Source organism: Varroa destructor, unplaced genomic scaffold (genome assembly GCF_002443255.2).
Source record: "Varroa destructor unplaced genomic scaffold, Vdes_3.0 BEIS01000002.1, whole genome shotgun sequence".
Lineage (NCBI taxonomy): Eukaryota > Metazoa > Arthropoda > Arachnida > Mesostigmata > Varroidae > Varroa > Varroa destructor.
Genome location: NW_019211455.1, coordinates 44842681 through 44869806, shown reverse-complemented (window position 1 = coordinate 44869806; position 27126 = coordinate 44842681). Strand labels below are relative to the sequence as shown.

Genomic DNA, 27126 nt, shown 5'->3' with positions numbered 1-27126 from the left:
TACACCACCGATCAACATTATGATATTTACCACGAAAATGATCCATGGCACAACAAACCTCCATGACCGAGAAGTTCATTCAAGTTAGTGCACTCTGTAACGAGCAACTCGATATGTTACTCTTCGATCAATAAGGAAAACTTTCCAAGCAAAATACACTTCTAATTTGAAGTAGTATTTAAATCGGGCCCAACGTAAGCTTCTAGCGTATGGGGTCATTTAAGTGAAGTGCACCTCCAAAGTGGTGCAGGTAAAGTCTAGTAAACAAACCTGTATAATGATGTTCATATTTATATTCGTTTGTATTTTATTGAAAATCTGTACTCATGTTGCAAGGTTGCTTAAAGCGTATGCTTATCCAATGATGTCATCGACTAGTATATATATGTGTATCTGGGGTGGCTTGCCTTGCGATCTTATGTATGAAGCGCGTTGACGACTTGATCATGGCTGTGTGGTAAATGTTCATACATATTTCAACGACATTAACCTACCGAGTAATTGCGACCCTTGAGTTTTAGTTTGCATATTGGGCCGTGCTTGATAGAGGACGCAGTCGTTATTGCACGATGGGTTATTGTACTTTTTCGATTCTAGCAATGAAAGGTTTGACTAACATTGTCCCAGATTATCTTACCAGGCATCGTTTCATGCAGAAGTTATGTGGTACATATCGCTGGTGGACCTTGAAGCAAAAATTTCCTGGTCTCTAATTCTGCATGTGCAAAAAACGAGTTTCAGAACCGCATCAAATGATAACTAGCCTTATAGTAACGGTATCGCACTTTTGTCCTCGGAGCACATCGAAGTCGAAGCTATAACCGGCGATACGATGTGCAAAATTTACATTAAACGTTGTTTAAACTTGCAACAAAACTACGAGTGAAACCAAATCGTGTAGCAAGCTGTGTACATATGGAGTGTCCCGGTGTAAAAAGAGTCGCAAATCGACTCTTTTCATGGCCGCGAAATCATCATTATTATTATTATTTTGTTTAGTCTTTGTTGCTCAAGAACAAACAGAAAGCTTCAACTGTATTCAGCAAATCTTATTGTTGTAGTTTGTCTTACAAAAAGCCCTAAACTTGTCTGCGTTCTCAGCTAACCCTTGGAAGCGTTCCGACTGACAGTATTCTGTGATACGTTCTGAGATTGACCACAGGATTTGGAAGATACATAACATTGAAATTCGAAAGCAAAAATGAGGCCCTCGTACTTGAAACGCCTCATCCTTGTTTCAATTTGTCAATTTTTTCAGCTCTTATATTACAAATTTCTCCGAGTTCTTCTGTCAAATTCTTAAAGGCATCATTTGAACTCGAATTCAGGAAATTCATTCCTCTTAAAATCGATAGAAGATTTTTTACTCACCAGAACATTTCATAGCGTAGTGGCTCCTGTGCCATAACTATCTAAGGTTCTAACGCATGTTGACCTTTAAGTAAACTGGAGTAGAAATTTAGATAAAAAATAATTCAGATGTGGCCTAAGTTCTGATGGCACTCTCCAAACAAGAGAAAAAACAGTTGTTTTCCTGACTTGCAATTGTTCACGAAAAATACTTTTTTTTTTTTTAAATTTTAATATCGTTCTTGATTTCAAGTCAGTTCGGAAGTAGAAACTGTGTCCAGTTACTACGCGCTATCATCTATAATATCGTCAGTTACTAATTACAGAGACGTCGGCAATCACTGAGTTTTGAATACACGCCTCGCAGTATAACCGACGTTATTACATTGTCTTCCCTATAAGTTTGCATAGAATCAAGAGCTGTTTACCTTCGTCACTACACATTGTACTATTAATCTTGTAAAATATAGACTGCTCTAACCAGTAGCTGCTCAAATATGTAACAGTTTTGACTATGCATCTTGTCTTATCCAGCTGGCATACTAACATGGAAAGAAAATGATTCAGTGACAATGATAATATTGCACCACCTTCAAGGTAGACGATGCCTCTTTGGTGAAGGTCACGATAAAGATCTCGGCGAAGATGAACAGCTACTGGCACGAAGACTGTCGACTCTTTCTCTAGAAGTCATCGGATAAAACAATTTTCACCGTGGCTACATAGATTCAGGGGGCTGGTCAAAATATGTGATGCAACAACACGTACGGCGACATGACAGCGTGTCTGAGACGGGACGATGCCATCATTGAAGGTTGATTACCTTCGCTATTATTACCTGCTGATAGACGTAACAAGCATGTTCATCTATATGTTCGTAATCGTATTATATAGTGAGAGGGACGATGAATTATATGGTGGCATCCTAATCACACATTTTCGGCGGAAAACCTTGGACAGCCGACGGCTCATCGGTGGAGTTCAAGTGGAAAAACAATCGAGGACAAAAGATGTATATTTGGTTTCGCGCTACACAAACCCCATATGTACTATGTAACCGCTGACAAAACTAGGGTGACATTGTGAACATAATCAATGGGAATGATGCGTATGGGTTTATCACTCAAGTCGGTTTATTTAATTCTATGTTTCATAATTATTTAGTATAAGACGCCACTATTTTAGTGCAATTAAGACATGCAAAGTTTTCAACAGGCCATAATAATGATAGACACATGCGAGACAATGCAAGAATGATTTGAATCCTATTTTTTCTAAAATATTTATTTTCATGGAGTTCCAAGGCCTTCATTCGGGTCCTTTCGTAGGATGAAATCTAGCATTTTCAAATACCTGAAGATACAATGTACAACCATTTTTTAATGGTAATTCCAACGAAAATCTATTCTGCCATAATTTCGGACCAGATTATAGTGCTGGCAACTAATGAGTCAGACCACGGGACTGAAGCAGGTTATTATGATTTTTAAACTAAAAGTTATGTTTATTCAATTGTTTGCGCTTTCCGAATAAACGAAAAGGGAATTTGCTAAAGCTTCAATAGGTGATGTTCTCTAATCGGGTTTAAGCCAGGTTAGCCACCTCGCATATGACAAATTGGTGCCGCCAAGTCAGATGTGACAGTCGGAGACGTGAGTTCCTTCCATTCTAATATTTCTGTTTGTTGCGCATTATTATGATCTTCATTATTTGTTTGAATTTACCACAGTAATGTCATGATAAGTGCTTTTTTTTTGTTTTATTTACAGGGTTTTGGCTGTTATATTTGCCGAAAAGGATATGCTTTTATGAGTGCAATTTCGAATCAGTTTAAAGATCTTTATGATATTATTCGTAACTGATTCCGATCGGATCAGTAGTGCGGCATTTTGCGTGAGTCAGCAATCTGTCCGCTAAGATCATCGTATCTGAGCACCCCTTTCCTCCTCGCTGAGAACATCATGAATGCAACCTGACCGATAACTCGTTTGTGCTTCCAGAGACACTCTTACAAAGAGTACGACGCGCTTGTGTGTATCTCGGCCCTGACACTGATCGCGATTTATTGCGAGAGAGTAGTTTGAGCACCTCGAACACAACGTCTCTTGAAACCAATTCAATCGATTATCAGGGTAACCTGCTAGAACCCGCTAATATACCAGAGACAAGAACCATTTTTACGTAGACGGAAGATCACCATCCTGTCTTGTCAAGTAAAACTCGCGCGTGCGGAATCATATTCTAGGTGACTGATCTATTTTTCGTCAGTGCAATTTAGTAGGAAAAGTCGAGTTAACTATCAGACTGAGCATCATCATTTTTGTGCTGATTAAACCCCTTCTTGATGATTGATGAATGATTTTTGTTGTTAAGATAGCGATTTGTCAACAAAAGGCAAGTAGCTGTAACAGAAGCTTATTTCATGAAGTGTTATGTACAAGTAGTTGATAATTATTTTTAGTAGATAGTAACTTCCTTGAGCTTTTTCAATTTAGGCTGAACAAAAGAACGAAGCAGTGGCCTCTGCTGTTACAAGCAATGTAATTAGTTGGCTGTGAACAATCTGCCCTTTCTGAAAGATTTTCTCGCGGTAACACGCGATACTAACAATGGTTAGCAGTAACATCATCGTAAGACGATTTCTGAGTGCGATACACGGTCCCTTAAAATTAATGCTCATACAGGATTAATTTATCTCCAGTTAATACTATGAATTGACCCGGTCAACATCGCAGTCGTTGAACACTCTGCTTTATGGCACGGTTAATTTTATGCATAAACTCGAAAAATGTGACTGTAGTTTACGGTATATCCAGATTCCAAAGGGACTCCATTAGGAACTAGATATATCTTAGCTAATCAACAAATGTAATGAAGCTATATTCTCGTTCTCACGTCAGTTCAGCGAGCTGTCATCACTTATGACTGTTCTGAGCTAAACGTTAGAACAATTTTTCCCTAAGGCGTTCTCGTTAGCTTCTTGTGTGTAGAAAAGGCTAACTTAAAAGACCTATCATTAAGCAATAAGCACTCGATCGCCTTAGTATTACCGTAGTGAGCGTGATATATAGATGGACTGCTATCCGAGATACGACTTTTACGACATTGAATGTAAGCGAGACCTTATTTTGGAGCATGAAGAGACACACAAATATCGTGGAAAGGCATCGCCGAAATGGCTGACAGAGTAAAGAACTTGAAAAGGCATGGGCCTTATTTTCGATTCATTAATGCCTTTTTGTCAGGGACATCACCGAGATCAATCTATCCTTACGTTGGATTAAATTTTGCCTCAGCGTCAGGATCTAGATTTTAGCGCTCACATGCATTACACGGCTTCTGATAAGCATTACCTGCAGAATGTTCAGTATAGGTAAATTTGGCATGACTGCTCCATTACGTGGGACGTACTATTAGTACTCACTTTGTTAAACGATCTCGGGGCTAACACACAGTCTACATAATAGAGCTCATTTGTTTATCCCAACGATTGCAGCTAATTGAACGATGTCGTACGAGGATTGTCAATACTGGTCTATACATACCCCGGGTATGTCCTTCGACACCAAGAGCGCTGTAAACGTTAGGGTCCAGCTTGGGCGAATGCCAACAAAGAGCGTAACAATAAATGACCACTGGCAATGATGCTTCGTTGGTCGTTGTTTCCGTGATACGGTTCAGTTGCTGCTCCCCTAAGCAAGTCGGCAGAGTTTAACAACAATCCCTAACGGCACGCCAACAAGGAAATCGCGCACATACGCTAATCCTTTAGAACATTTCAACAAGCAGTTGACAAGCGTAATGTTAGGTATGGCCGCTCTCTTGAATTAAGGCCCCTTAGATTAAGATGAGGGAGTAGTTTGAAATAGGGCGGTAGAATTTTCTGATGAGGCTCTGTGACAGAAAACAGCAAAGTACATCGAGCGGAGTTTCCCCATATAAGACACAATCGTTGTCCTGCACCTGCTCTATACGTTATTGAGTGTATGAAAGCTGGTCTTAGTGATTTCGAAAACGGCACTTTATCCGTATGACAAGTGTTCACGTGCTACACGGCACTGTAAAACACAACTTACTTGGATGGTGGTACTTCGGTCAGTTCTAACATATTGCTACTCTGCTTTAGCTGTGACCTTATTGAACAGAAACACCAGTCACCATTCGAAATGTTTGAGTCTTGCAGAAGGATGGAGCCTAGAACGACATCACAAGATTCGACCATTCGGTGAGTTGAATGATTTTCCAAAGAGAAAACGAAAATTGCTTCTTCGAGTGCTCATATTTCAATAAATTACGTATCGGCAAAAATTCGTTATTTCTCTTGGTTTTTTTTTGTTAAAAATAGAAAAGTATAATAAATAATATATTCAGTTTACGTTCAAATTATAATGCGCAATTTTTTCGCGTCTGGCGAAAGCTTGCTAAGTTGGAAATTATTCACAGCTCTTGATTTTCTGGCACCAAGATCACTTGAAACGTGCCCTTTCCTTCCTTTTGCATTGAACAGGGAATATAAATAGAAAAACTTAACCCATTTAAGTTGTAGTAGATAAGTAGTTACCTGTGGGCATGTTGAATCTGAGATTACTCCCATGTGCCATCGAAATCAAGAAACCTTATAAATTCCTAAATTGAAGGGAAATATTTCCTATAATAAAGGATCGGGATTTCGCAGACCTGGCTGATGCTATGCTTATTAAAACAATAGGCAGTCGATGAAAAGTCTGTTATACTAATGCCAACATGCCAATCATAATTGATAGGATTTACTGATCCCAGATTCACCAGCTGGTCAGATTTATTATTCAGGGTGAGACTGATGGATGAGTATAAATGAAAGGACTCAATAATAAAAGCATGAAACCGTCGTTAGGCAAACGAGTTGTTCATGAAAAGGATCGTTTTGTAGTAGTCTAGTTATCTACCTGTTTAGGCCCAGAATTCCTAACTCGGGCATGTAAATACCTCTACGAAATGACCGAAATACCAGGAGCTAAGAGACCAGTAAGATCCAGTTTCGTGGGTATTGTTCTAAACACAAATGGTTTCGTGCATATAAATTATTTGAGTTTAGTAATGTTTATTTGTGTTTGTTATCATGAATTATTAAATTTGTATAGCAAAATATGAACTCAAGGCACTTTTCCTCATGAAATATATACATTTGGATAGTGTGATTCGAATCGGAATATAGTGCACAATATCTGATATATATTTTACCTGATGTTATATGTAATCCTAATCTCCCTACGAGATCGTCTTCATTACCACTGACTTTAGTTTGAGATTTGACTATTCGTTTATATATGGATATTATTAGATATAAGGATATATTATTCCGCGTTATTTCTGTTGTTATTAATTCATCTGCCCTTTTCGTCGCAAAGCAGGTAGGTTAACTCAAAAGAGTGAAAAGAAAAGTTAAAATGTTAATTAATTCCCATAGTACAGCGTATAGACGGAAAGAGCAGGAAAATGTCTTTCGGAAGTTTTTCCCGCGAGGCTCACAGATTTTTTTTTCACTTATTTGAAAAAGAGCGACCTTTACGAAAAACATCTAGCGCAGAGATAGGGAGTTAATTGACAATCTCGTAGCACGTCCACCCGTGTGTGTTTATTCTAGCTGCTACCATCCATAGAATTTTGATAAGAATTCTGATCAACTTGTTATACATGGCGCCAAATCCTGTTCGTTCTGGTTATTCCAAAGCTACAGATTTTAATAAGCAGCTTTTTTTTGCGCTGTTTAAAATATTTCTATCTGAAATGACGTCAGCTGGCATTGTTTATTAATTATCATCGAGTAACTGTGTGCAATTCCAAGCACACGACGTTATAGACAGAAGAGTTGGGGAGAAAAAGGGTCTGCTGTATTATTTTTTTTAATGCTGGATGTATCTCGTAAGGCACTCACCTAAGAACTCTATCTTACAGCAAGTTTCACTTTTCTACATAGTTGATAACAAAATTCATAGCGACAATAGCCATAATAAAATGTTTACAAATTTTGAATATATGAACTTTGTATGGAGAGCAAAAAAAGCTCGAAATACAGTGATTAAGACATCTTCGAAAAATTCGAAATTCTTTAATTATTTATTCCTAATATTTACGTCCACTTGCACTTTTACATTATTGCGGGTCTGAGGAATATCGTTTTTATCAAAGCAAATTATCTGAAAGAAACGAATTACTCAACGCTGCCATCCCGGGCCACTTTCCAAGCATCCCGTTCTATATTAATGTCAACATGTCGTATTTAACATTAAGCTTTTTAGCATATTTTAATTATTCAAATGATGCCTTTTTCTATTAGCTTATTGCTTGGTTAGTTATCATACGACTCATGAGTCGGTTCTATCCTGGCTAAACTACGACAATTCTGATTCTAGCTAGCTTAACTATAGTATATCTTTTGACTGTCTATATTTGTACAGATTTCACGATTTCTGTTGCGTGAACATATAAAGGGTTAAATCTAGATTTTTTTCCCTGTGAGTTGTTTCTAAAACTGTATTTAAACAGAAATATATATTCCAGCAAGAATGTTTCTCATAAGTTGTTAAAAATCCAGGGCTAATATGAGGCCGAAAGACCCAAAAATGCAATGGCTTAGAATGGTTTGAAATCCAAAACGTGCATAAACGCAAAAGAAATTCCTCCTTATGGCTTATCTGGACAATAATCGGTAATAGATTTTTTACATTCCAAAACGGCTATTAATTTCCATATAGAGATCCAGGTATTCCAAAACTGGCTTTTCGAAGCATGTTGATACGTTTTTGGGCCCTTTAAATCTAAACTCTATTGAGAGTTTTCGGTTTGTCTGATGAAAGTTTTCCTCAGGTTTTTCAGAAACCACATGAAAATTGATAATAACGTAGGTTGTTAAACTAGTAGAAAAATTGATGCAAAAAGGTTGGATGTTTCTTAGGTGCATTTTGATGGAGATTCGCTTCGTGTGGAAAAATTGCGTAATAGCTGATATTAGCTGCTAAAATTAAAAGAATGACGCGCCGTTTTTCGCCAAATTTCAAGAGATTTGCTTCAAAAGCAGCTGGCTTTATTCCGGTATACAAAAAGAACATAGAAGAAATCGAACCCGACCAAATATGCTTTTTTAAAGCTTTGGAAGTGAATCAATAATTACTTTAAGCTGGAATGTCCGTAACAATAGGCAGTATGTTAAAGTTTGCTCAAATTTGAATGTTCTACTTCATATATGAATTTCGGCAACTTAAGCCGATAATGCAGTGAAAGTTCTACTCGAGCTTACTTCGACAGAGAAGTAGCTAAACACATATAGAAAGAACACATAACTATAAAGAACAAACCTCATTTGAGAAAATATCTGTCTTAAATGGTTTATGGTTCGATTTTTAAAGGAGATGTATATCAGAGTCGAGATTTGGAAAATGGTTAGTGCTAGAATGAACTCGGCTAAATATGTACTATTTACAATTTTTTCAAAGCTTTGGGAGTAATTCAATAATCACTTTAAGCTGGAAGACTTGTATAAACTTCGTAGCTTTTTCAAGTTGAAGGTCAGTTTAGCCAAAGGTCTTAATAACCTTTGTTTGCAGGTTGACAAGTGCAAACCTACGTCGTTCTATGCATCATTATATTATGTGATTACCAAAATCTTATATACAGTCGGATAGTGACTCTCAAAGTCCATAGCTACAACCTGCAAAATGAACTACAGTAACGACATATCTAAACCCCTTTTATTAAGAAACAGAATGTATTACGATTATAACTATTAATCGGGTGGTTTTATTTAAGCAATACCTCAGAAATTTCTCTTTCTGCAGAAAACCATTTGCCTTTGACATAACCTAGTTAGCAGTTTCGACACAATAGCTTGTAAAGATGTATTCGCTAATTCCTTATGGCCGAAATGAGCGGGATGATCTATCTGGCGACCAACCGACTTCGCTCCGCTTATTGAAGGACAGAGCTTTTTGTTGTAAGAACAACTTTGGCTCGCACCGACAATGAGGAACGTTTTGATTCTGAATACGCTCGCTATACTGTTTGACCTTTCAATGGTACATAACTTTCTATTAAATGCATATATTATGGCCCGAAAGACTTCTTGGAATAAGAAAAGCAATTAATTAATACCTGTAATGAAAACAATAATAATAATATATGATAGCGTTCTGTCTATATCTTCCTTTATTCCATGAGGTGTCACGTACTATATAAAAAGATTTCACTAGTTGATAAATTTGAATCTGTCTGAGACTTCATGACTCAGCCAAACTGAAAGATACTGCCGGTAATTTCAGATTAATCGCATTTAGTTCGCCGATGCGTAACTGCACAGTGTGCTTCAATCAGTAATTCTGCAGATTTTAAAAGATTGAGCGTCAGCTGGCTCTCAATGCGGCATCTCGATTGGCACGTCAAATAAATACTGACGTCGTGCCGGCAACGGGCCCTATCTTTAGGTGCAAACATTGTTTTGTTTTTACAGGAAGTCAAATGAAGTAGAGCTTCATTCAGTTCACTTTTCAATATGGATTTTATTTCTTCTCATGCATTTAAGCACACCTACAGTAAACACTGGTATAGAGTAGTTTATAAAATTTTTTAGTAATTTTTATTCCGTCGCTTGGCCCGCCATCTACAAATCGATCTTAGACAGGTTCAATATTGACACTGTGTCGATTTCATGTACCCGTAATATCGCTATTGTCCCTTCCTCATCATTATTATTGAAGGCGTATGGTACTATTATAATTGTCTCCCACAGGTATTCCTTGTCCAATCAAAAAAAACATTTTTCTGCAGCAGTTGATGTGGTCAGAACTCACAGAACCTTCCATACTTTGCACTTATCCACTACCTGTCACAATTTTATCCACGAAATGCGGTCTCTCCTACAGTCGCGGTGTCTGTGGGGCGGCCACTTCAAACACGTGAGCTTTTTGCTCTTGAGTTGTGGCTATCGTGGGCACCTACCCTCACTCTCTGCGTAGTCCCCTCACTCGGCCCGTGTCCTAGGCTGGTGCTCTCGCCTAGAGTCACGGTTGTGTCCCGTCAGCTAAATGTGCCTTCTTTCCATTTAGCTAGTCACTTAACGCTCGTCATCAGCTTTCGGCGAAGTTCAGCGTTCCGTCGTTGTCAGACAGTAGGTGACTATCTGGCCGACAGTAGCACATATTTCCTGTACACCAAATAGTGGCAACAATAGAAGTCAGTCGTATCACAGACAGCTGGCAAGGGGCTCGTTGCCAGTGCTCGTCGTCCAAACCTGTGTTTGTTACGCTCGCTTCTGTGTGTTCGAGCCTATAGCCGAATAGCAAGCGTTTGCGCTGGCTTAGCATCTGCTACGCTGTCTCTGTTCTCTTAGTGAAGGTCCATTTGTAGGCTCGTGAAGCCCAACGGTGCGGAGTCCTGCCGTCGCCGATGAGGACATTGCCGCCAACAACGACAACAGCATCGTCGATGACGACAATAACAACAACAACTGTTTCTCACATACAGTACCGAGAACAGATGACATTGTGAGTCTCCGAGTAGCAGCTGTGGGTACAGGAGTGACAAAGGATAAACTATGTGAGGACCTTTACCAGCCATACTGTCTATACACAAAACAGAGGTCGCGAGGCAGACAATCGCGAAGAGAAGACCAGAGCCAGAAGCCTGTAACAGAGTGTATCCTGTAGAGTGTTTGTGCTGCCCATTAAAGTCTACTATCAGCTGGCCCGTTAATGGAGGCAGCCAACGGCGAAGTCTGCGCGGACCTCTTTCTCGGGCTACGTTAGAGCTGTACGAGGCAGTTATTGTTGTAACAAGTGCGGCCTCTCTCAGTTCACGAGCATTGGTCCACGATTGCCCCCCCCCCCCCCTTGGCGACCCCTCCTCTACACACACGCTCGCATCTTAATCGTACCGCAATTTCCACTACCTTTACTATTACTGCTGCCGACTGAAAAAACTTTTGCAGCATCATCTAACCTGCTGCTGCTACTGCTGCTGCTGCTGAGGGCGGCGCTGCAGCCACCACTACAGACTTAACTAGAACTTTGGAGAAAGGGCGAAATTGGCCTGTGCTAGCACTGGGTTTCATTGAGTCAGTAACTATTGAGTTGGTGATAAAGTTGTCTGGCGCATAACGAACTGGAGACGAGTCACAAGCCATAGGAGTCTAGCGGTAATGAGGTCCTGTCCTGTCAATGGTGACTGTTAATTGTGTTAGTGGTAACTCCAGTGCTGTTTGGCCTTAGGACTATGCTGTTTTCTTGTTAGAGTTTTTGAGTTGGTGGAGGGCAGTACGAGAAAAATACTGGCAACCGAGTTGGTGATCAGATCGCGAGAAAAAAGTCGAAGCGTGTTTTCGTCTATAGTTTTTATCGCTAAGAGCCACGAAACTTCGGTGCTGTTGTTGTCACCGAGGCCCATCAGGACTAAATCGCGCGAAGTCAGGCCCCGTTTTACGGTAGAAGTGAGCCTGCTTAGTGTGCGCGAACACACAATCACGCAAATATTTAGCAGATCAAATCGCTATAGACGAATACTGACGCCTAAAAGAGAATTGGAGAAGCGCTAAACGTGGGCTAAGTTCGAAAGGCGGATTCACAGAAAGCAAACGATTCGTCGACTTACTGAAGCGGTGGGGGCTTCGTAAGGCGCGAAGTGAGTGGATGAAGCTGGTGCCAGTCGTGGGTTGGTGGCACCATGGTGAACTCTGTCCCGGAAAGGGCTGTGTGCTCCATGTCCAAGCACATTATTCGCAACACAGGATCCGGATACCGGACGTATGTGTCTACATAGACAAAATATTGCACTACAGTAGCACAACTATAGAAGTTAAGAATAAAACAAACCGTTTACAGTATATATCATGTCGTTATGTCTGCCCGACAGACAAATTAGATATTTATATCTAGTTACGCATATTTTGTTCAAATCGAAGCATTTTAATATACTATATGAATATATCTGATCCACACATTCACAAAAAATAGAAGTAGAGTACAAGGTTGGACATAAAGGTCACGATCAGATATCGAGCTAAACGTATTTAAGGGAAACACTTCCTATCCAGAGAATTTTTAATAGAGAAAGCTTATACTAATTTTCAATTTTTTTGGTTTAACAGGACTCTTATTTTTATGGTCACCTTAATTCAGTTGTTAATCCATTGGTTACGAAAGATGAACGAAATGCGTTCCTAATAAAAAGAGAAAAATTTTGATGATTTGCTTTGATTCTATGCTTTATCAGTCGGTAGCCTGACAGGATTGAAAAGCTCGATAGCGCATTCATAGGTGAAGTTGGCCTAAAACAAGGGATTCCTGTTTTAAAAACAGCTTCGTCTGTTTAAACACTATAGTGATTATTTACATCTACGACATTTGCCCTGCAGCAAACCCAGGATTGGGCAAGCTTCTTTCTCTCAACAAGCTACTTGGCCATTTCGCATTAAATGCGCATAAATAAATAGGTCGTAGCGCACTAGCGATAAAAGCCCGCGCTGATTCAAACATCGAATTTTCTAGTTCTGAGTTCTCGTTAAATGTTGCGAATATTTTGGACATCAATGGTATTGGTGGAAGGACGGCGAATATATATAAATCTATATTTAGTAACAACATTCGTTTAGTTTAAGAACACGTTATCGTGTATCTCTTTGACTCGTTTGACATGTAGGTTGCCCACTGGCATTTAAATGGTGGGGCAACGTCCATATGAATAGACCTACTCTCTACGCTCCTGTGCGAAAAATGTTGCCCTCGCTAAAGAGTCTAATCATGTGCAAGTTGCGGATTGTTTTTTTCATATAAAATTTGAAATACTATAATAGATCTGAATTATAGCTATTTTAGGGTGAGGGTTAAGCAACGTGGGTTATGGTATACGCGGTGAACGTTTCTATTTCGATGTCAATTGTAAATTGAAGTTGGAATATTACATTTGGCGATATTCCCGTACAAACGGCAGTGAATCCATAGACATCATTGGCTAATGCACACATGATACACGTTATATGTTCACTCAACTAACGGATAGATAGAGATTCCAGCTAGATGGAGCGATCGATTGAAGCGATGGCCAATAACGAGTCTCTTAAAGACTTAACGAGGGCTACAATAGAGAAGTAAAAACATTTATGAATATTGAAAAGCTTAAGAATAATGTTAGTTTCTGCAGCAGGCACTACGGCTACCCAATACGTATGCACACTTTTAACTATGTAGTTTCAATAACATTAGTAACACAATATATGACTATGATGTCTAAAGTTACAGTGAACTTAGTTACATAGTTGACTCTGTACTGATTAAAAATACGAGCGAAAAATAAAATACCATAATCTGCACTCGTGTGCCATACGGTGTAAAGCATAACATATAGATGTTCAATAGAAACCGTTTTAAGTATGCCTCCTGCCGATCAAAGGGCTAGAAACCTTAGAGAGGCGAGTTTATATGCAGGCCGCCAAAAATTATTTATGAAAAGGATGATCCGCCAAGTGCCCGGTGTAGACTACGGCATAACAGGGGACAAGTCAACCATCGATAGTCTTAGAAACAACACGGACTCATTAGAGAACCTGACGGCTTTATGTATAGATCAAGGGACAACTAGCACCCCCAGATTCACCGAACAGTGCCGCTTGCGGCAGTATATCATAGTCCTATAGCTAGTCAATGACTATTTCGGGAGTTCTGTCAGATTGAGTATCGAGAAAGATGCCAAAATGTTAGTACTAGTCTGAATACTATTAAGTAAAGTTTACGTATATATAACCGGGCAGCTTGCTAACGCCTTTGTCTGACTTGGCTATCAATAGAATGCCGTTCGTCAACATATGAGCATTTGCCGATAATATATTTAAAGGCCGCGGACAATATGACATTTCAGGGCTTAAACTTTTAGTCTGAGGGTTAACCAGACCCATATTTGACAAACGACCTAACCATATTATGTATAACTTTCTCCGTAGCTATAGCAAGTAGCCAAAGTTTGAATCCGTTTGACGTACAAACCATACCGTACGTGTCATACACTTTTGGTTTAGCCGCGAAAGACGAACATTTTATCGTAGCCAGTGGGAGCGCAATGCAGAGTATCCATGAAGGCATCATAGACATCGGGTAAAATATAGTCTAAGTATTTGAAACTCTACCATATTTTACTACTTTACCTACGAAAAAAACGAAAAAAGGAAGTATTTCGCGTTTCAAAGTGATTTCCGACGAAAGTTAATGAACAAAAAAAAGGTTGATAGATCTGAAAGTTTACAGATAGCGAAAATGGGCTTGTGACCTACATATCCAAGACTAGAAAAACTCTGCCACGCGTATTCTGTCCTGTCAGAAATAGTCCTCACATTTTAGCCCAGCCTTGCGAAAGTGCTGCCAAATAATAAAACATTCGACGATTATTGTCACAGGGCAAGGACGGCTGATAAAGCACTTGAGACACGCCATCTTCGCTGCGTCATAGAGGGACAGCTGGTTTTTCCTAGCAACCGAACCCTTAAAGTATAATCAGTACTTTACGATCGATAAAGAAAACATGTTCAAGTGTTTAGGCATCAATAGTTTTATCAAAACAAGTGGCTTTAAATAAGCTGTTTTACATGTATAAACAATGGATGCCCATTGTGGCAAAACACAAATTTCCGTAAGACCTAGAGAAACCTAAGCAAAATTGTATTCAAATTGACCGATGTCGACCTTTGCGCAGGTTTTGGTTGAACGCAAACTCCGGGATCAAAGTCTATTTATTGCCTCATCGAAATCGTTTAGATGCACCGACAGTGCGGCTCTGAATGGGAAAAAGGTGCGGTAAGAATACCTACGGTTAGGCGTTGGTGAAGGCAGATTTTTTCGTTGCTTTGACTCTTGTACTTTGCATCAAAGTCTGAAGTCAGTGACCCACGGCCGACACAAAAGAAGACGCGACCAGCCATGTTCGAATAAGACCGCCACCTAATGATTACTTCATATGAAAGTATTGATTATGACTTCACAAAGGCTTGTACGACGACATCATTTGAAAAAAGTCGCCGGCAGAGTTTCTCGCGAGCGAAGCCATAGAAACAGTATATGTACACATACATATATACGGGGTTTGGGTACAAGGGAATTTATATGTACTGTGAAACGGATATGTAAATCCAGTAGAAATGACAAGAAGTTGATATTGCGGATGCTGCTTTAATTAACCTGCTTTTACAACAACTATTAGTTGAACATTTTTCTGATTTATACGTTTTCACTGTAAGTACACTTTACCCCACCCTGCATATATTTTCAAAAAAGACTAGGCCTAGTCTCCGGCGGGACGAGGCAAGAGGTCGATGCATCCAGAGGTTGAGTTTCTGGGGCGACGACGTACCTACAAAGTGAATGCATTCGTGACGTCTGTGCCCAGTTTAGTTTCTGCTTTTGAGAAAATTAGCGAAAGAAATCAGAACGTCGCGTGTTCCTCGAATGTTAGTCTACGGACATACCTAATCTAATCCAGGTAGTACTTATTTTTTTAGTGGTCATAAAGGCAGGACGGCCTTGTTATTATCTCAGACACATTCCACCATTCCATATGGGATAACACTTGGGGCTATTTTTAGAATGTTAAAAAAAAGCGTCTTTGTCACTTACGTGTGATGTCTGATACGTGCTCATACAGCAAACGCCACGAACATGAGCGTTCGTGTTGGACAACTATGGCAGTTCTGTCTTGCGGTTTTCTTGGCCGGGCAGCCTTATAACCTTGATGTTATTACAGTGAAAATTACAAACACATTGATATATACATACATACCAATTCAGGAAACGTTGGTCTGCTCAATAAGCGCGATGTTAACGTAGATCTTTATAATAAACAAAATAAAAATAGCGTCTTGCCCATAAACCTTGCAAAATATACAACAGAAAATTCGTGCGACAATTTCTAACAGTTGAAAGTTAGTTGTGCCCGTCAACGTTCAGTACGCATCAACATGCACAATTCAGTTTCCGCTAAATGTTTGCAGTAATATATATATATATATATACATACATACCTTAAAATAATTATTTTTTTCTAAACTGTTAAAGAACATTTCCACCACCCTGTATATAGATCGTATGAATATCAGTTCACCTAGAACTTTTGGCCGGTAAAATTTTGGCGGAGATTAAAAAAAAAAATTCGAAATTTGTACCTATCGACATGTTAGTACAGGCTGGCATTCTGACGCTACTGAGCCTTCTAACCTTATAACATTTGGACGCAGGGTTTTCGCACCGGGTGCAGAAATACCTTAGGCTTCTTTTCTGTGCCCTATGGATTCGAACCTAGACCACAACGTATCCCTAAGGTTAGCACTCAACTACGTTACCCACTAAACTATTTCGACGACGTCGCTCTTCACAAGGGACCAGCCGTCCGTGTGATAGGATGCCTAATGGTGATACCTAACGACACATAGAGCCTCTATTCTACACCCGCCATACAGCCCTATCGCCGTGTCTTAAGTAAACGCGAGAGGCGTGTCAACAAATGGAAATATTCGGAAATAACGGAGAAAGAAGCCACTTTCTAGAAAGTTGTTTTTCCTCTGGCCTTTACAACGGATACGAGTCACCACACCACGACTGGTTGTGTGACGCATGGCCTGACGCATAGACAGGAGGTTCCTTCATTCACTTAAAAAACGCAAAAACTGTAGAAAGTTATCTGTCCGAATTTTAGATTGGCTTACAAACCAGTATTAGGGATCGGACGAATAAAGGCCAGCTATCGCTATAGCAGTAAGGGTCGTTTGCCATCTGGGCATTTTTTTTTTTTCAGTGTTTAAAGGAATATGCGAGTTACGATAGCATTTTAAAAATTTTCATTTGATTGAAATTTTCGTGCGATGTGTATTTATGCAACCTACTTTGATAAATATTTCCTCTATTGCTCTAGACGATAACTATTGTCGGTCATTAGCGAGACATGCTTCTTATGCAGCAGTCGGCTTCTTGTTACAGTCGGAGGACAAGCCTAATAACTACCCACATTACACTGAAAATATAAAAATCAATAAAAACTGCTTCGTCGTAGGTAAGCTAGCAAATCTGTGGCTGGAAACCCCGTTTCGCCATGAAGCTTGAATGAACCCTTCATGAGGTGTTGACCAAAATTCGGTCAAGACCAACTAAAAGTAAACGAGACTTTCAAGTACGCAAGTGTGGGCGCTTTGTATTGAAGCACAGACTCCATATACTTGTTAATGGCGATTACTACGACAAAAAAAAAAACTACGCATGGTGTACTCTAACATTTTTTGTCGTTGAAACCCTGCAAGCGAAGTAAAGCATGTCACAGGTCACATCGTTTATACCTACCTAAACACGTAATAGGACAATTGATTCTGTGGTAGTGAACCTTAAGATAGTTAATCAACGTTCACTTAAAGCTCAAGGTGCTATACTATACATTCATAGTCCAGTACAATATGTCTGCTGCTACTGGCCATAATCCGTCTACAACGATTCCTTTCGGTGTAGACATATTTGCTATTGTTTCAAGCCATTGCAAACACGAGAAAAATAGAACCATTGGCTTAAATTAGGCCTCGGGCTATATTTGTCGCTGCGGCTGCAGCTGCGACAGCACAGACGCCGCTACCCATTGGTCCAGAGTTATTTTTGCTTATGAGATAGTCACCGGCGGGCTATACGAGCAGCGTCGGGAGTGTTGTCATTGTGATTAGAGCACTGGAAAGTTTCTATAGCCCGCCCGAGCTAACCTTTGTTGCTATCATAGACCGTCCAGTGCGTGTTCCGTGTCTTCCGTGCCCGCGTTGCCCATAACAATCGGCTGATTGTCTCGTCTTACAAACATTTCTCGTTAGCAATCGCCGTCGAGCAGTTATTACTGCTGTGGGGTGCTATTAGAGCGAAGTGTCGGCCAAAAAACTGAATGGAGTAAACTCACACAACTGGAAGCGTTCGAGAAAAGGGGGCCTATCGTTTTCAACTCATTCGTAGACATGTGAAATGTGCGGACCCGCTTGCAGTCGGAACGACGAAATAAATGTGTCTCGGTCGTATTTCGAATTTCTCACATGTGAATCTCATCTGTTAGCGGCTATGCTCATCTAAATTTGTTTCCTTATTATTATAAAGGGTCAAAATTTACAACTCGACATTGTAACTGAGTGTCCAATGCAAACGTTGCTTGTCATGCGCCCTCGTAGATATCTGGGATGATTCTTTTTTAAAAATGTAAACAATAAGCAAGCAACGAAATTTCAAACACTTTCGCTTTCCCTATACTTTTCACGGATTGCTTGAGCTATTAGAATTGTGCCATCGGTAACTCGGGGTAATATTTTTTTTTTTTTTTCTCGGTAGCCTTGGATAACGGCGATGCAAAACGAGCTTTCTACTTGCTCGACCCATAGTTTGCTTAAGATTTGCCTAAGAGCGACACGATCGGGCTCACGTACATTAACGTCTGCCTGCCTGTCGTCGACCGCCCATTGCGGCAGTGCTCAGTGCTGTCGTTGCTTTTACAGAAAATCTGTTCTATTCTGACTTAGGCCGAAGTTCCGGCCGCGCTATACAGGAACAATGCACCGACAACAACCCTCATTCTATTTTAAACGCTCGTGTTGTAACAACTACTCCGCCGTGGAAATTTTCCATTCAGTAAAAGACGTGTAATTCTAGTTATCTATATATATATATATATATATATATATATATATATATAGCAATCTACAGGTACACTCGACGTATCGGGAAATGATGTGACTTCGCAAATCGTTGTATCTCCCATCAGATAGGATCAAAGTTCTTGCGGCCAGGAGTTAGACATGAGTAAGGTTTCCATCATAGCTTAGTGGGTATGGAAATTGCCTGATAATATTAGGGATACGTTGTAGTATAGAGTCGAGCCTGGGAACGGACACGCTTTGCTTCGTGCTGGGAACTAGCCATCTGACGGAATTACGTCGAACGGCTGCAAGACGTAGAACTCGGAACATAGAGAGATACGAACAATGCTCCGTATGGATAAACTCGCTAAATTAATGACATGGAGGTACGCTGATTCGAAGGCTGCAGGGTGCCGGTCGATATTCCAAATCATTATAATTGATAATTGTAATTTTCTTGTTTTTTATATATTTTAATTGCATACAAGAGAAAAATTAAATAGTTATCCAGTTTTGAGCTTGTAGTCTAACTTATTTAAAATTAAGGTATAGTCTAGACTACATCGAGTTAAAGACGTACGAGATTTTTAGTGACGGGATGCAAGACTATATACTTTCGCTGTTCGATCTAAACCCCTAGAATGCTGGCATAACTCAGATGCTTTATTGAGTTGCCTTCTTCGAATCATTTCTCCCGAAACCGCTGTAGTTTCTCTAGCCTAGGCCAAAGTTGGATCAAAACTTGAGTATTAAACGATTTGAGACTTTTTAATTAGGTGATGATCTTCTGCGTGACGGGATTGATCCATTAGGACTATTCGAAGATAAATTACTAAGACCTTGTTATTATTTAATACTCTTTACTACACTACAGATAGTGTGGATTTGGTTTCCAGAGCGTCCAATAATTACCCTTCAATCCTCTGAATGCGCTTGCATGAAGTACATCATTCTAAGACAGAAATAAAGTACTCATAATTCACACTGAATTTCTACTTGGTGTCAAAAATTAAGAATTTTGTAGTGTCTTATTTAATATTCTTGACAGACTGGCCATATTGTGACGCTTTCGTATGCGCGCACAGCTGTGTCAACAAAGCACACGAAACATGCATTGACCTAAAACGATGCCGCTGTGCCAGAATCGTTAGTTTAAACCATTAAATTTAAGTTAATTTTGTTAAACACGAATCGTTCTTTCTGCGATGGACATTTGAAAGTTCCTTAGAGATATGTGCGCGTAACGCTTACTGCGAGTTGATTAGCTAGAAATAGCTATTAAATCTAGAAACAAAACAACAACGTACAAGACGTGTTTTTTTCGTAACACGGCCATCGTCACTTGTTCATGCCTCGGGCTTTTCAATAGAAGCTTGCTTGCTTTGTTAATTGTATTCGTTATCTAAGAATATGTCAAGGCTCAATTTATGTTGACTTTCCCACAAACGATGGTTCCTGTGTTTGATTTTCTAGCTTTGCTATAGCAGTTACTATGGCTTATCTTCGTTTAAAACAAAGCTGTAATTGTCGATCCTTTGCAGGCATCAGGCCGACGCAGTTTCTAGCGATTCGGATATGTCGACAATCGTGACTATGATTGCTACTGTAATTCGGAAGAATTTTTTCCTCGTTACCACTGTCTTTGGTGAGTTGAAATCGTTCAGTAGAGTAATATACGTACGATACGTTTCAACGTGCCAAGGAGAAAAGACGAAATGAAGAGGCGCTCACGTGATTAGAATGATGGAAATATGATGGCGTATGGCGGAATTGTCTAACCTCAGTAGAGCCGTATAATGTAACGTGATTAAAATAAGAAAAATATCAAGTTGCAAGGAGTAGTGATAACCACGGATGGCACACAGGCCAAATTGTTCAAATACTACAAAAGTACAATGTACCTACTGTCATTGAAGACTGCTTTGTCAGCGTATTTGAGCGTGATAGTTTGCCTTTCAAGTTCGAGTGCGGAATCGCTACCTTATCAATCGATCTAAAATGGCATGTGTGCGCTAACATCTGCGTGCTGTTTGTACTGGTCCACTGATTAAAACGCGCGATTCTCACTTCCGTTGAGTTATGTAGTTGTTTTTATATACAAATACATATGACCTTCCATGCCTTTAACCGCATCCATGAACGCAATAGACTACTCACTGTACCACCAGTCCAGTTAGCATTTTGTTGTCGTGAAGATTTGAATAGGTACTTCATTATTATTTTTAACTCTTCGGATCTTCTTCGATTTCTCTGCTCCTAACGAGACATACCAGAACGCAGGTGGTATGTAACTAGGGTTGAACGGGACCCGCCATGTTGTCGCATCGTCATGACAAGTCCCGGCGACCACTACACTTTTATTAAAAATTTACGACGCAGCTTAGTATCTATTGGTATGAACCACCCTGGAGAAATCTAATGGAGAAAAATCTAATCGGTATAGCGATTTAGCGTATACTTTATGTAATAGAAAACTGAAGAGTAGATTCAAAGAAAAAAACCGAGGCTGGTCAGAAGGCGTTCGAAGTTACGAACGCTTGAATTTCATTATTGAAATTGAGCGATTGCTGATTTTCGATATGATACATCTTCGACTGAAGAGAAGGGTCGTGACATTCACGCAAGCAAACATGGACAATTATAAGAGCAGGCGAGAAAATAAGCTATTCCTATTTTCTGCTGGCTATCGCAACATACGAAGTATGTCCTGTCCTGTCCTGCCCTGCCCCCTATTGCTTTACTCGTTCGGTGGCTGTCCGATAGCCCATCATCGCGCAGTCGATGCTCCCAGGACGTCCTTTCTAAGGCCTAGATTGTTTCAAGGGTATAGTTTGAGCCTGCGTTAGTGTAGCTATCCAGATGATGTATGTGCACGGAGCATACTCGAAGCCAGCTCTTAAGGGTCGCGCACGGACGGAGTTTAGCAGCAACGTGAAGTAACATCATACTCTTGTCATACACTCTCGATTAGCACATTAGTCACATCGCGGCCTTTCGGGGAATTGGCTAGGACGGCATACATGATTTACGAATTCTGTAGTTGATTTGTACAGGCCAAGCATGCGCACGATAGGTCTTGTTGTCTCGGATACTATAAACCGTAGACTGGTGCTGCCTTAGAAGGTAATGTGAAAAAATGAAACTTAGATCCCATTGGAAGAGCAAAAGTGCCTTTGGATATATGAACGAAGACAATTTACTCATTATCCTGAGCAGCTAGTTACAAATAGCAGCTATATTTTCTAAAACAAGCTAGATGATTCCGCGATCAATTCGTCGAGTCGAAGTCGATGCTATAAGCTCACTTGTACCAAGCAGTACAAGCTATGCATCCGCCCGCCTAAATAGCCTAGATAAAGATGTTGGCCGCCTATTTTTCTGTCTGGTCAGCGCAGTCCAGCCTGTGGGCTGAGCGAGATTGTCAAGGTGTCTTGAGAGGGTCAGTCGCTCTCTACCAACTATCATGGACGGGCATCGTCAGCTCAGCTACCTTAGTTCACATTCTACAGTGACAAGAACTGCAAGATAGCGCTGCAATAATGAGAACTATGGTAATGATTAGAGTTCGAGTTACAACTACTCAGATTGAGTCCATCGCGTCTCGACGCAATATGTACAAATGTGCGACTTCTACTTTGTCTCGTACTGTGAAAATGAACCGAGACGAAGCGCGGACCTTTCAGGGTGCTGCCTCATTGGCTCAATGGAAATTCAAGCTTTTAATGTCTCTTGCAACATCGGCAGTAACAGCTGCAGGAGACCTGTAGGCAACTCTGTATCGCATAGACTTTTCGTCTACTTACTGCATGTCATTCTCTGAAGGCTTTACTGAGGAAGGCAAACGCCCACTCAACATAAGCCTAGGGAATATGATCGTGTTGCATTCCCGATGCCAACAGCGGCAAGCACAGGTTTTGCAAATGCGATAGCTACCGCAACAGGCAAATGTAAGAATGTACCTGAAGATTTTTTTTGATTATATAATTTTTTTAAAGACACGTGTAACATACGAAGAACCCGAGCATGTCACACACATTTCAGACTATTGAGGTCGATGTCCAGTTAACGTACGGGAAAAATGAAGCCGTACTTGCCGGTGCATCGGCGAAGTGCATTATTGTACTCGAACTTTACTATCAGTTTTTGCAACGAGAACGTTTTAATAAGCCGACGATGTAAGCTGCATCGTATAGAACTGTGCCACATTTCAGATCGTTTGTGACGCGCAAATTAGGTATTGTCTACTGGGTGTTTACCACCCCGACTTGCTAGCTAGTTAATCGTGTATGGCATAGGCCTCTAGGCCTTTACTATCACAGGCATGCAAGAGATTTTCTTCGGGTCTGTTTTGTGACCAGGGTGTGCTTAGGTTAGAGGGACCTCGCGTTGTCTAGAGCGAATCTTCTAGTCGCTTAATTGGAACAGCGAAAAGATACAACGGTGGGATAAAGAGGAGAGAAAGGGGACACATGAACGAGCCGTGGTAAATCGAGAGGGGGAGGAGGGACATAATATTGCAGATAATGTCAGTATAATTGTAGACAATTATTCGCCTCAGGATCCTTTGTCGGTTGACCCCAAGGTCAGATTGAGTCGTAGATCTGACCTAGGAGAACCGAGAAACCAACGTGTAGAAGAGGAGCATCATACAGCAGTGTACACTATGGCGCGTAATCTTCGCCTTGTAAATTGTTGCTTAGCTTACCTGCTACGCCGTCTGTGCACCCACTGGGTTTTGGCCTGCTTCAATCGATGGGTTAATAGAAAAGTCCCATAGCGTGGCCGTTCTCTCCCGATTAGTGGTGTTTGGATGGAAGTCTGCGTAAATGCTTGTTTTGCTATGCCGAAAACAGCAATACATTACGTAATCTTACGGCTAGAGGTAAATTGTGGTTAAGAATTACTCCGAAAATGAATGAGATGATGTGGTTTTCACGTCCGTTCCACGGGCTGCTCGTCATCAGACCGGTTGATCGTTTTAAACAAGACAACACCAAATGGGAGATTAATGACTAACACAAGATTGACCCCCGTATCCAAAGCGTTAACTGACATTGGTAATGCGTAGTTTTACATTCACCAGCTTAACATGCTATCTGGTTGAAGTATATTAAATTTTTAACCTGCTATAGAAAAAAAAAAACTATCCTAAGTCTATCGTAATTATCCTAAGTTCGTACGATTATGTTGGGCTGTTAAAGAAGCTTTGTATCGAGTATGGGCCTATTTGATTTGATTTGGTTTGCTTACCACTTTATAGAGGCAATGCAATAAATAGTGAATGTTGCCACTGACGATGGCAAGAATCGCAAATACATATAAACACAGTTATTATTTTTGTATTTCAGGTGTTATTGCCGGAATCGTACTTGGCGTAGCGTTACGGTCGCTCGAACCAAGTGTTCAGATGATCTCGTTTGTCGAATTGCCTGGAGAAGTGTTTATGCGCTGTCTTCGATTACTCATTCTGCCTATGATGATAGCTACAATCGTTTCGGGTACATGGAAATTATAAGGTTTCAGGCAGTTTATTTATCTGCTCTACCTTAGTTAGTTTTCTAGCTCGCGAAATGTCGAGCCGCATTAGAAGCTTCGCTTACCTAACTTGAACCAGTACGCAATGTGTATGGCGGCGTACGTTCCAGATCGATTCAACCATCGGTATCGTGCTTGTAGTTCAGACGACACAAGTTTAAGTTAATTATGTAGATAAAGCACTAGTACAACAACGAGGCGAGCGTCCATTGATATAAGCTAACACATTTATTCGAATACCGTAACCGAGTTAAGTGACTGTTCTATTTTTAACTAAGTCTTTTTTTGATAGATCCACATTGATTGATTGTGTACAAGAAAAATGAGTATGTAAGTCGGCTTAATTTTTATTGCCGATATTTGTTAAGCTATCAAGGGCCAAGTCTGTGATTGCCCTTACTTACCCGTTGGCAACACCGTGTATCGTATACGTATGTTTTGATGTACCTAAGTAAGTGTAAAATAACTTTCAGATTAGCAAATATATATCCATAGATATACAAATCAATTTATTGCAGTCCCGTTTGCTATATGTTCTGTTATTGTGCAGACAAAATTCGAAACAATGACGGGGTCGGCTTTGCAACATGTGAGAATACTTCGAATATGGTCGACTCGATTTTGACCTTTCCGCTAGCCAAATTCAAGTGTTCCGCCCGCGCATATTGTTTGTACATTTTCGGAAATTGTACGTCCCTTAACCCTGTCCTAGACCGATATCGACATTAGGCTCGCTTTTTTGTCTCGTAAATGTACCTTGAGTCCAAGGACGGGTCGAAGCTCTTTCGAGCAGAGAAGCCCATGACGGTTGACGCCGGTTAGCTGAATCAAGGAACTCAACGTACCGAGGCGCCGTCTCTCTAACCGGCGGCTATCACATTGGCAGCTAATTGGTAAATTACCGCCATATGCATAAATGGAGTTCCAAAACGCCAGCCAGCCATATATGGCAGGCAGAAGGATGCTTGTATAAAAAACAACGTCGTCAACTGACACGACGTATAACGCTATCTGAATCAAATATCCTTCCTTATGGACATGTGCTCTATATTTGTATATAATACGCACTATGGAAAAAGTATACTATCATATGGCAATAAAAACAATAACAATAATTAACCGAGTACCACTTCAAAAATCATCTATGACTAACTAGTGAATTTCACCTATTGGAGGCTACTAAAACGTTGCGGCCCATATCGTGGATAACAGTCAACAGTATTTTTTATGTGATCTACGAAAACTACTGATCACGTCTAAGGTGAAACTAGACTTGCCATGAGTTCGATTCCAGCGGACCGCACTTTGGGCTCGTTATCAAATACAGACCCATTCGGAAAAACGCGGAGACCAGAGATGGCTATTAAAGCTAGCGCTTATTATCTAGTGAGTACCTAGATAATTAATCGACGTAAATGACTCGTTTTCCTCTATACGTATCCGAGATCGGTGAAAGGAACAATCGCAGTGGTTCTGACCGTGATTTTCTATCCATGAGATTACCCCCTTGCTCAGGCGGTCAGGACTTCGCTAACGATTAGGAGGTTGAGCTTTTGCCTTTAAGTAAAGCAGAGTTCAATATCTGCTTTCATCGTGACAAGCGTATGTTAATGCTCAAAAAACGCTAGTGTTTGTACGTCACGAATAGCTCTGAACTTGTAACGTTGCAAGACGTAGTCGATGAGGAGTTCGAGCTCGGTGCTACTGACAGTAATTGTCGCATTAACAGAGCAAATATATGTAAGCCTATGTAAAAGCAAAATGTAAACAGCATGACATTAAAATTTAAACAAGCTACCCCATTGATCCATCCGGAGCAGAAAGCGAGGACTGTTAAAGAAATATCCGCAAACTTTACCAATTACCGTAAAATCCTTTGTATATTCAATACGAACTGGATTCATAACCGCGAGTACACATTTAACTGAATATATGTATATGACAAATCTTTTTATGGAATGTCCCTCACACACGATAGCTTCAAATGAAACCGAATACTTCGCACTAAAAGCCTGTGTCTCCCAGTGTTTCCGTAGGCAGTGATGGTGCCTTTTAATCATTATGGCCGCAACATAACTGTACCTGCGGTACAAGTGAGATAATAGTACTTTCACAGCGTGACCATCAGTATGCTGAATCTGACGATGATGATCTTTTTCATATTAATCTGTATTGCGTCTCTCCATGTGTACGTCGATGCGTCTTCGCGCCCGTGCTGTGCGCTTTGTCGATATCCCGTCTTTTGGTATCGATCGCTGCAGGCAGCGCCAATCTGTCCGGTAAGGCCCAGGGTAAAATGGCCTTATTGACGCTTTCGATCTTCATGCTGACATCGTTGATCTCAGCCCTGATCGGGTTATGCTTCGTGACCGCCATTTATCCTGGAAGGGACATGAGTGGTTTGGTCGGTGAAGACACCAGCCGGCAACAGAGTCAGAAAACTCCCACCCTGACCGACACGTTCCTGGATCTCATCAGGTATAAAAGAGTCGCCTAAAGTTTCTTTGTTTCATGAGTGTCATGAGCACATTAATACGAGCATTGCTTGACACATAGATGCATATATATACGTACACTTCAATATAAGC

The 27126-nt window shown here is 40.4% G+C and overlaps 1 protein-coding gene across 4 annotated transcripts in view; it reads left to right on the top strand.

Annotated features, from left to right (window-relative positions):
- Positions 1 to 3414: 3414 nt before the first annotated feature.
- LOC111243865 (putative sodium-dependent excitatory amino acid transporter glt-6) overlaps positions 3415 to 27126 on the top strand; it is a 30945-nt gene continuing 7233 nt past the window's right edge. The window contains exons 1-5 of one of the 4 annotated variants that reach the window (XM_022790085.2): positions 3415 to 3595; positions 5477 to 5575; positions 20545 to 20648; positions 24352 to 24501; positions 26800 to 27016. In XM_022790085.2, coding sequence (XP_022645820.1) covers positions 5517 to 5575; positions 20545 to 20648; positions 24352 to 24501; positions 26800 to 27016 — 530 coding nt within the window. In that variant the 5' untranslated portion in view covers positions 3415 to 3595; positions 5477 to 5516. Of the gene's footprint in view, positions 3596 to 5476; positions 5576 to 10050; positions 12120 to 19214; positions 19390 to 20544; positions 20649 to 24351; positions 24502 to 26799; positions 27017 to 27126 lie in introns of those variants that run through there. The other 3 variants (XM_022790084.2, XM_022790086.2, XM_022790088.2) reach the window with 3 other exon arrangements.